This window comes from Oryza glaberrima, chromosome 7, assembly GCF_000147395.1.
Source record: "Oryza glaberrima chromosome 7, OglaRS2, whole genome shotgun sequence".
Classification (NCBI taxonomy): Eukaryota; Viridiplantae; Streptophyta; class Magnoliopsida; order Poales; family Poaceae; genus Oryza; species Oryza glaberrima.
In genome coordinates this window covers 2,264,718-2,275,691 of record NC_068332.1, presented here as the reverse complement: position 1 = coordinate 2,275,691, position 10,974 = coordinate 2,264,718, and the positions used below count along the sequence as shown (strand labels likewise).

Sequence of the window (10,974 nt, the reverse complement as noted above, 5' to 3'; positions counted from 1 at the left end):
GAGGAAGGATGAAGGGCCGGAAAGAAGCTCGAGGAGGGAGCAAGATGTCGGCGGCAGTGGAGGGACGGAGATGGTGGCATGGGTCATTGGCATGCGCAGCGTGGATAGCCGCACCCGGCGGTCGCTGATGCCTTTCTCCATCTCCGCCCCTCCACCGCCGCCGCCACTGCACCGCCCATGCTTCTGCACAGAGGAGTAGGGGGTGGAGAGGGGGGTTTGGAGTTTGTTATAACTTAAAAGAGTGAATTTTATGGTCCGTATAGAAAAATGAAAGCCCGGTGTTGTGAAAAAATCATTTTAATATTATTCTTCTCCAAAAAAATTTATAATTGACTTATAATTATTATTATCCTTACTCTGTGGGAGAACCTATGGACTCGGTCTCTACCCTCTCCGTTTATATTATATAAGTCGCTTTGAATTATTTTTTTTAAAGTAAAACTTCTTTATGTCTAATTATATTTATAGAAATTATTTTAATATATACCGATCTGCGATAACAAATTAGTTTCATTAATTAATTGTAATATTGAACATATTTTGATGATATTTTGTTTTGCGTCGAAATGTTACAGTAATTTTTTATAAACTTGATTAAACTTAAAATAGAAAAAAAAATAACACCTTATAATATGAAATAGAGACGGAGGGAGCACCATAAAACTAACAGCTGCTCCCTCCGTTCCATAATATAAGGGATTTTAAGTTTTTGTTTGCATTGTTTAACCACTCGTCTTATTCAAAAAATTTGTGCAAATATAAAAAACGAAAAGTTGTGCTTAAAGTACTTTGAATAATAAAGTAAGTCACAAGAAAAATAAATAATAATTCTAAAAAATTTTGAATAAGACGAGTGGTCAAACAGTGCAAGTTAAAACTCAAAATCCCTTATATTATAGGACGGAGGGAGCAGTAGCTAGCAAAATACAAGTCGGTCGACAAGTCCATGCACGCTTCGGACTCGGTAATTCATACGTATATATATATAATCAATGTATACGATCGAGCCAGCTATAGAGATCCCAAGCACGTACGTACGTACAGATCTTAGACGTACGCGATGCCTGCTGCATCCGATCTTGGGCGGGACGTCGTTGTTGTACCTCCAGCCGGCGTCATGGACGACGATGATGAAAGCACCTGGTCACCATGGCCGGATCTCCAGCCGGAGCTGGCAGGCATGGTGTTCTGCCGGCTGCTGTCCCACGGCGACCGCCTCCGCTTCCGAGCCGTGTGCCGCCGGTGGCGCCTCGCCGCGCGGCAGCAGCACCCTCTGCCGCCGGCGCTCCCCTGGCATAACTTGGACGGCCGCATCACCTACCAGAGCCTCCCCGACGGCGAGGTGCACCGCATCCCCGTCCCCGACGAGCTCCAAGCTGGAGGCACGGTCGTCTGCCGCGGCTCGTTCGATGGCTGGCTCCTCTACGACCGCAGCGAGCAGCTGGAGTGCTTCCTGATGAACCCAATCTCCAAGGCCAGGATTGATCTGCCCTACCACTGGCACTGCGACGACGACGACGACGACGCCATCCTCCCCGACTACGGGGAGGAGGAAGAGGGACAACGAACCATGTGCTTCGGCGAGAACGCCGTGCGGAAGATCGCCGTGTGCTCGCCTGATCTCGTCGCCGCCGTCATCGCCGGCTCTGGCGTTTTCTTCTACCGGCCGGGAATGCACTCAACCTGGCTGTTTGCCTCCGGCGGCCCCGGCTTCGCGCGCGACATAGCCTACTACAATGGCAAGCTCTACTCCGTTAGCAGTGACGGGGAGCTTTTCGTTCACGAGTTCAGCGATAGCATCAGTGCAGATATCGTGATCGGCATAGCTCCTCAAGCCTACAGTTGTCAAGGCTACAGTTGGCGGAGCACTTTTTACCTCGTCATATCGTGCACTACAGGCAGGCTAATGATGGTTCGATGGCGGTGGCATCTCCCCATATTTTACAATGTACGCCGTTGGGGCGTCGACGAGCTGAGGAAGGAGATCAAGCTGGACGTGTTCGAGGCAGATCTGGAGAAGCGCAGGTGGTTGGAGGTGAAGGAACTAGGTGACCAAGCTCTCTTCCTCGGCACCTCCTGCTCCAGGGCAATTCTTTCATCGGATTATGGCAGCTGTATATTCTTTTCGAGCTTAAACATAACCAGATTATGCTCTGATGGGATCATCAATGGCATTGGTGACTGCGCCTACTGTGTGTATGACATGAAGAACGACACATTCAGATTTGATAATCCGGTGTCCATAAAAAGGGAGGGGTTGTCTTATGGGTCGGATGGAAGATGGAGAGCTGACTGGTTCTTCCCATGTGAGTGACCTTTTTTTTTTTTAAAGATGCGCGTGAGTACATGCTTGTATTGTATATATCTTGGCCCGTGGCATCTTTAAAATTTGTATGACAAAATATAGCATATCTATTATGTACCCCCTCCACATAATAAATATTATGCACCCCTTCCTTCCACGTCAATCAAAGCGTTCGCACGTCGGGCAGACTCCGATCAATTGATCAAATCCACCTGCTGACTTCCCCCATGTTATCTCTTTTTAGGTCCGTCTCGTAGAAATGGCGTAATAACATGATGACCAAAGTAGGAACATAACTGCTTTATCATAGTAACAATGTTAAAATATAGTCACGATATCATGGTTATTGCAAGAAAACACCCGCCCAAAAGTTAAAATACTGTAAAATCTGAAGGATCGTAAAGGACCTTTCCCACCCCAAAAGCTAGCCGTTGAGGTGAGGGGTTCCCCCACTTATATCTTAGGTCATTTGCCCTTCCACAATCAATGTGGGACTATTCAACAAAATCTAGATTTAAAATTGAATCAGAAATTTTTGAGGTTTTCGAGGAGGGGATTTTGAGACCTTGGCACATAGATCGACCTTAAAGCCACACCAAGAACAAAAGTTTTTGAAGTGGTCCAGCCGTTGCCGGAAGTAGCGCGTTTCGTAGTCGTACCCTCTCACCGCTTCTTCGGCCCCCACCACCCCACGCCGTAGCCGCGCGTGGGGCACCGGGAAGCGGGGCGGCTCCCTCGCCATGGCCGACGCGGCAGCCGCGCGCGATGACATGAGCGCGCCCACGTCGGCCGAGCAGGACGAGGAGGCGGAAAAATCGGAGAAGTCGCCGCGCTCGCACGCTGCCTCCGCCGGCGGCCATCGCGGCGCTGCCCTCCCGCCTCGCCCCGGCCAGCTGTAGAGAAGTGAGAGAGAGAGAGAGAGAGTGTGAGAGAGAGATGAGGAAGGGAGAGAAGAGGGGAAAGAGAGGGTGACGTGGACACCTGGCATGTGGGGTCCACGTGGGTCCCACGCTGACTCAGCCGCCACGTAGACCAAAACCGGGGTCAAAACCACCGAAGGATCTCGGGTGACCGGTTTTGTATAGTTAAGAGACCCCACATATCTGGTTTTGAGGTTCGAGGATGTTTTTTAATCCCGACGACAAGGTGAGGGACCTTCGGTGTACTTTTTCCGTTCCAATGGGTTGTCTGGGAACACCGAAGAATTTGGCCCATCCCGGCGACGGACGGCCCAACGAGAAAAAAACAGCCCAGTCGCCCTAGGGGAGTCAGGCAGGAGGCGTGCAGGCGATGGCCACCACGCATCGGCATCGACGCATCGCGCCGCCTCGCGTCTCGGGCTCTCGGCGTCGTCGCTGCGCGCGACCGCGCCGGCTCGCCGCCTCCCGCCCCGCCCCGCCCCTGAGAGTGGAGACAGGGGCAGGCGACGCGACGCGACGCGACGCCGCCATTCTGCCCCCGCCACCCCGCGCGCCGGCGCCGGGTCCCCTGGGCTCTCCGCCTCAGGCCTCAGCGCCTCGCTCGCCTTCGACTCCCTGTCCCTCTCCAGCTCTCTTGCTGCCCTGAGTGCAACGGTATAGCTCTACTGCTCTAGTCTCTACTCTAGAGTTTAGTCTTAAGTTTTTCATTTCTTGCTGCCCTGTGCACTAGTGCGTAGTCAGTACAGTAGTGCTAGTGCTTCCCTGTTCTTCTAGTTAGCGAAGAAGATATTATAAAAAAAATGAGGACTCAGAGAGTACATAAGAAGAAATAGTGTATTGTAATCTTCTACATATCTATGTAAGATGTTTGAATTATTTATGTTGTAAACTTTCGTTACTTCAAACTTAAATGTTGGTTTTAAGCAATTTGTGATGCTGTGAGATTTACTGCTATATTTGAATTGAATTTGTACTATATTTGACTTGAATTTGTGACAATGTGGTAATTTGGAGCGTCAAGTAGGACCACCCAACAAATTGTTCGTGGAGCCGCCACTGCCAAGCACCCACCTTTTCATCCCAACCTAGTTTCCACCGTGGGGCTGGGCACCCAGCTGGGGCGCCAAATTGGAGTTTTGACATGCCTTAAATCGTGTAAGGGTTCAGAATTCGGATCTGGAAAACATCAGTGTTTGGCTGTTTGCAACGCGCAACGCAGGGTTCTTGCTGTAGTACAGAGTAACGAACTTAGTTTTTTTAATCTAATCTGTGTTCTTCCCCCTGAAGAGAGACAAGTGAACGATTGTCGGAAGACTTTGTACCAGAACCACTACACTAAAAAGGACTGATTGTGACTATGTTCACAGGCTTTAGTGTACAGCTAGTGAAATAATTGTACCTTGTACGGTATCAGGCTAAGAGCAAGTTTAATAGTATAGCCAATTACGGGCTTCAAATCATCTATAGCTAATCTAATAGCCATTCATACAATAGTTAACTATAAAAATATATTACACCAATAATACCCGGTCCCACCTCTCATACAAACATAACGTCTTGGAGTCTGTGTTGCAGCTAGCTACAAATCTATAGCCCGCTTTCTTCTCTCTCTCTTCTCTTTTCTTCTCGATATGTGGTTATAGCTGGCTTATAGCCTGCTATTGTACCTGCTCTAATGTGTTTACGGAATCATGCAACATTGTGATATCTTCTGCCTCTAGCAGCAAACAACCTGCACAATGTTTTTAAGCATCCTTTTAATTCATAGCAAACAACCTGCACAAGTTTCTCGGCATCCTTCAATTCAGGGAAGCAGCATTGAAAAAATTGGTTTGATCCGTTAATTCATGAACAGCAGGGCACATTCTAGTTTCGTATGAAAATGGTAGTTTTTTCTTTCGTCTGCTTTGCGTTTCTGCTTCTCTTAGAATTCTTTTACTTTTGTATTATGCCTCCGAATATCATTTAGAAATGATTTCTGATGTTGATGTTTGTCATGCCTATTGTTACTTATTGAGTTAACTAATTGCTCGAATGAGTTTATACATCAGCATTTTTTATTTATTTATGCAGCTCTAACCACAAGTCTGGAACATTTCTCCAGGTGACCTCTGTGAGTCTGGGAGCAGGTAAATTAAGTAAACATGATATATTTGTTCTCTAAAACTGTTCTCTGATACAGGTATACTGCTTGGATATTCTTGGCAGCAATATCACCATCTCCCCAGTTTTCAGTCAATGGGGTTGGATTTACGGATGAGCCTTTCTCTTTTCCTCAACATTTATATCTCCTCTCTAATTTTCTTGATCGTATTCCATGTCATATTTTTTGGCCCGTGGTATCCTGGCCTTGTTTCTCGTATGGCAGAGGAAAAGTCAGATATGCTTATTATAATCCAAGATTGTGCAGTAAGTTTCTTGGTATCAATAATTATATGAGTGTTCTGTATTTTCACCTAATCTTGTTTAGTTACCTTTTCAGCTGTCCCTTATCCATGTTTCTGCATTTTGTGCCTTGTTGCAGGTTAAAGTATAGCTTGCTGTGTACTTTACAGCCACTGACCTGCTGTGGTAACAAGACGTCGTCTCAAGAGATAAATCTATTAATCGTAGAACTGCTAGCTGGATTGTGTTCTCTCTGTGGGAAAAAAAAAAACATGAGGACAATTCACTTATTTCAAAGCTATCACGTATGCATAAGTTTAAAGAGCAGATTTGTTCATCCTGGTTTGTCTCTGCTAGTGATTACCCTCTTCTATCTGAACGGGCAATTTATGGAGAAGTTAGTACGCTTCACCTTTTGCGTTTCTATTGCTGTTTTTTTTTAAAGTTAATTCCTATCTTTTATGTTTGATCCAGTTAGCTTCTAATGGATCCTGATGTTCCAATGATATTTCACGTGTCTACTCTTTATGGGCTACATGCATTGGTCTTTACATAGCCAGTTGTGGAGCGGTCCATCGGGTGTGCCAACCATCTGAACACATCCACCTGATAATTCGCTATTGGTGTGTGTTATGAGAATTCAGAAGTCAAAGATATGGGTTCTGTCATAATGAGAAAGCAACACCTGATATTGGAAAAGGGAACTAAATTCACCATTTGTTTATCTAACTGGGCACTATATATACGAACTAAAAGGAAATCCCATGTTCACATGGTGTAATTGTATTACATCCAAAAAATAGTAGAAACTAAAAGTCTCCTTGGTTTGTTCAGATTTTTTTTAAACTCAGTTTTCGTATCTTTTGTTTCATTTGAGTTGCTTATAGATGGGCTCTAACGGTGGGTATGAAAAATTGAAGAAACAGCTGAAACCAGATTTTGAGGGTACTCTGGGTATGCTGATGAAACTCTACCTTTTGCTATCGCACTTGATGCAATGTACTTATACGGTTTTGGAGTTTCCGTATTGATATTAGTGTACTCCACAAAGATGGTGATTTTTTTCCTTTTCCCGCAGACATCCAAATCCGTCCTCGTTTTCATATGAACGGCATCTTTTCTTCCCTTTCTAGTATGCCTTCCAGCCACCTGCTTGGTATAAACTTGAACATGTAGCATTGGTGAAACCCGAGTTTCTGAGCTCAGGAAATATCATGGACGACAGTGTCTTATTGTTCTTGGAAACCATGATAAGTGTTACTCATTGCTAATTTTGTGCAGTCCCATCATGGTTTACAACGTTTTCTTACCATGTATTCCTTGCCATTTGCTGACATGTTTTATTTGTTATGCTAATGATGTTTTGGCATGGAGACACTACTGCGGGTTGATCTATCAAAAAATAGGACTGATAAAATCTAAATTGTTTTGAGCAGATTGGTTCACTGCACACATTCATGAGGTATATATGTCATAAAAGTTGGCTGGGTGAGTGGTTTCTACCTCAGAAGATCATGAATTATTTAGCCTTAAAGCTTCCTGATTGGTGGTGGGTTTTTGGCCTTGATCAAGCTCTTCATGTTGACATTGATATCTGGAGTTCAAGTCTTTTTCAGAGCGTCAGAAGAAGGTAATTACATTGTGCCATCTTTAAGGTGTTAGCAAATTAATTTTGTGGCCTATGCTATGGTGTACATTTCTGAATTTGATGATTCAGTTCTTCTGGAGAAAATGTAATTTGATTCCAGTACACCAGCAACATTACTCTACACATTGTTGTCATGAGCAAAAAGTTGTGCAAAATTCCATGTGAAGTTTGCTGCGTGGGGATTTTTCTTAGTGACTGATACTAGTGAGTTTTGCAGGTTGAACAACAAGAAGTGAAGAGGTTTGTCACTACGATGGTGCTGGTCTGCCCTTTTGGCAAGAAGTTGGAAGAGTGGTGTCTTCAGGACATCCTTTGTTGCTTTTTTAGTGTTCCTTCTGCAGTCCTGGAACTGATATTTATATGTGCCCACAATTGGTGATAAATGACACTATTTATCTAGATAAAGAATGTGCATGTACCATACTGTTGTTAGCTCCACAATCTCTTTAGCTAAAGAGACAAGAATGCTATAGTAGTATGAAACTGTCAAGTTTCTCGCTTTACTGTTGTTTTGTGGCTGTACCACGAAGACGCTTGTGTACAAGCAGAAACTCCAAAAGTTTCTTGCACTAGAACATCTGGGAGAACAAGAACACCCAAAGGGAGAAGGCTTTAAACTGAGAAGTAGCCAAACCTCTACTCGCACTCCGGAAGGCTACATCCAGTCACCATTTTGCAGCCTCAGAAATGGCATCCATCAAAGTCGAAACCGCAGAAGAAGCTATGGTACGGGACAACGGACTTGATGTCGTTCAAGGCATTGGTGCTGAAACCACGGGCCCTGAACAACTCTTGCATCTTTCTCGAACCTGGCTGAAGGCAGAACATCCGACCAACCCTGGCCATATGGAGAAAAATGGCGCCGCCATGGTGAGCGAAGCCGACGAGGCGAGGTGGACTGAAGCTGAATCGACGCGCGTAGCGTCCACGCCATGGCACCGGCACCGGCACCTGCCGTCTCCCTCACCCACACGTTCAGCACGAGGTCATCAGTAGATGCGAATCCTAGCCCACCCCCCTCCGCCGCCATCAGCAGCGCGGCGCGTCGAGCGTATCTCCGGGCTCGGTGCGGCGGCGGCGGCGACTCCAGCACAGTCAACTTCTCCTCGTCCATGTCATACTCTAGTATTCTGACGCCGTGGACGGTGGGGAGGAAAAGCTTCCTTCCCACAAGGACGCAGGCCTTGGTATCAATCTGATCCTTCTCCTTGTGCAGAATCTCATCGCTCCAGCCATCGGTGTAGGAAGAGTACATCCTGAGAGAGGTGTAGGAGTCCATCGTGCGAGTGCATGCGGCGACGACCAGAAATGGTCCCCCGTGGCAGTGAAGATGATCGTTATGGCACTCCAAAAGGCCACACATCACGGCCGCCGTCCAGTACTGCGTCTCGACGGGGAAGGGAAATCCATCGATCCACTGCTCCTCTTCTCCTTCTTCTTCCACCATTGGATCCCAGACTACGAATCGCTCCTCCTCGTCGGAGCAAACCCTCACGTAGAAGAGGACCAGGCCGTGTCGGCTGTCAACCGCTGATGCGAGGTCGTATATGTCGGGACTCGCCCTGAATGTTGTCGTCATGTGGACGAATCTTGCGATCTCCATTGGCTTTCCGGGTTCATCCTCGTTGATGAAGTAGCCAAGCATAGGAGGTGGATCATGGAACTTGCGGAGGAGGCGGATGAAGCAGGGGTCGCCGAGGATCGCATGCCATTGCTTGCAAACCAGCTGGAGTCGGGCGAACAGGGCTGGGTCCTCCGGTGGGAGGCGAAGGAGAATCTCGGTCACCATATCTTCATTGAGCACATCGACGAGTCCGCAGCGGCTGCTTGAGGCCGTGGTGTTGATGATGGCGTCGCCGGCGGAGCCCAAGTTGAGGCCGTCACTGGGGAGCTCATCATGAGCATTGCCGGCCGGAGAGAGGTCGACGATGTCCTTGTCGCCACCGCCAGCCACGGCGTCTGACCCGAACCTCCACCCGCCGAACAAGCTGGGGCTCTCAATCCACGGAATCCACGACGGCGGCGGCTCGTATGGCGTCGCCTTGCCGGTGAGGCCATCGTGATCGAGGACGCCGTGGCCGTTGGGGAAGGGGACGATGTAGCTGCCGCTGGAGCCGTCCTCCTCCTGATCCTGGACGAGGCGGCCACCGATCCCGCTGCTCTCGGCGAGGGAGGTCGTGGCCATGCCCGTGGTGGCAATCCCGCTCGTAGTCGTCGTCGCCGCCGCCAGCGCCGCGCCGGGACCGGTGGTCATCATGTTGCCGATCGCGGTGGAGATCATGACCCCGCTGCTGGAGTTGGCGGTGTAGCCGCCGGCGAGGCCGTTGACGATGTCCTGGCCGTTGGGGACGGAGAAGAGGTAGCGGCCACCGAACCAGCTGCTCTCGGTGAGGGAGGTGGAGGTCGTCGTCGTCGTCCCCGCCGCCGCCAGCGCCAGCGCCGCGCCGGGACCGGTGATCATCATGTTGCCGACAATGGCGGTGCCCCCGCTGTCGGAGTCGGCGGTGTCGCCGCCGATGAGGCCATCGACGGGCCGTGGCTCGAACGGGGTGGGGAGGCGGCGGGGGCCGTTGGGATCAGCCATCGTCGCGAGGCGTGATTTGAAAGGGGCGAGGCGTGGTTTGGTGGTGGGGGAGAGAAGGTCTCAGAGAGAGCAAGGGGCTCGTCTTAAATAGACGGGAGGTAACTTGCTCGGTAAGCCAGCCTCCACCGCCGTTGCTGGCTGCCGTGCTCGGCCTCGGCGTTGAGAAGCTTGAAGCTTTTTCTCGCCGATGCCAACGGCCCATGTGGCGATTAAACAGGAAGGTGGTGACTCACCGATTGCTCTTCTCGGTTTATTGGGCCAGAGGCTTTTCGGCCCAACAGAACTGTGGACCTTTTGTACTTGTGAAAAAGTTTACCATTGATCCTTATCCCTTAACCATAAAACCATGCAAGTTTTGAGGACGATTTTCGCTGACATGGCATCCACGTAGCAATCTAATTATCAGATAATTAAGTAAATAGAGTGGACATGTTTGTAAGTGACTCCCCTCTTCTCATCTATCGTCTCCAATCCGCATTCTTCTCAGTGTCCTGTAGGTCCTACGCTAGCGTTAGCCATCTTGCGATGCGCCACCCACGTGTCCCTGTCGAAGTTTAAGATATAATCGAGCACACTATCACAGAAGAGGAATTGAACACACAGTAAAAATCTACTCTAGCAATTAAACGTGTAGTCGAAATCTGCTCCTGCAACCAAACGTGCAGTCGAAACCCACTCATGCAATCGAACACGGCAAGAGGGCGATCATGGACATCATTGCTGTCGAGAATAGGGGAGAGAGAGGCCCCATGGGAGGATGGATAGAGGGAGGAAGAAGGAGTGAGTGTGGACGACACACGGGTTTCAGGCCATTGACATGTGGGCACCACATAATATTCCCAACTTCCTTGTTGACATAGCATTTTTAACCATGTCAATGTGTCACGTCACCAATACCACTATCAATACTATCTTATGAATCATTTTGTACCGGTTTTAACAGTTGAGGTATTCGTTATATCCAGTTTTATGGTTGAGGGATATGAATTAGATTGACTTACAATTTAAGGGAGCCAAATTGGACTTTTTAGTTTTACTCTCAAAAAATTGAGACCCACAATTAGATTATGGGAAACTTTTACAATGTAAAAGAGCCAGCTATCAAAAACTTCAAAGCAACTACAAATCGGAT

The 10,974-nt window shown here is 48.1% G+C and overlaps 2 protein-coding genes and 1 long non-coding RNA gene across 6 annotated transcripts; 2 read left to right on the top strand and 1 right to left on the bottom strand.

Moving 5' to 3' along the window:
* Positions 1–1,060: 1,060 nt before the first annotated feature.
* Positions 1,061–2,314, top strand: LOC127779273 (putative F-box protein At4g17565). The gene has a single exon (XM_052306003.1). It carries the CDS (start codon positions 1,061–1,063, stop codon positions 2,312–2,314), a length of 1,254 nt encoding a protein of 417 aa, XP_052161963.1.
* A 1,313-nt stretch (positions 2,315–3,627) lies between these two features.
* LOC127778977 (uncharacterized) lies at positions 3,628–7,715 on the top strand. Of its 4 annotated transcripts, none has more exons than XR_008018594.1 (6): positions 3,628–3,879; positions 5,299–5,329; positions 5,408–5,634; positions 5,750–6,007; positions 7,047–7,240; positions 7,476–7,715. It is a non-coding gene; the product is annotated as an uncharacterized LOC127778977 (long non-coding RNA). The 4 variants fall into 4 exon arrangements; XR_008018593.1 differs by having other exon boundaries at positions 6,085–7,240; XR_008018595.1 differs by having other exon boundaries at positions 5,750–7,098; positions 7,183–7,240.
* Positions 7,716–7,827: 112 nt separating this feature from the next.
* On the bottom strand, positions 7,828–9,883 carry LOC127779272 (F-box protein At5g03970-like). The gene is made up of 3 exons (XM_052306002.1): positions 9,665–9,883; positions 8,210–9,439; positions 7,828–7,913 (listed from the first exon to the last, which is right to left on the bottom strand). Exons 1-3 carry the CDS (start codon positions 9,840–9,842, stop codon positions 7,828–7,830), a joined length of 1,494 nt encoding a protein of 497 aa, XP_052161962.1. The 5' UTR covers positions 9,843–9,883.
* Positions 9,884–10,974: the final 1,091 nt, after the last annotated feature.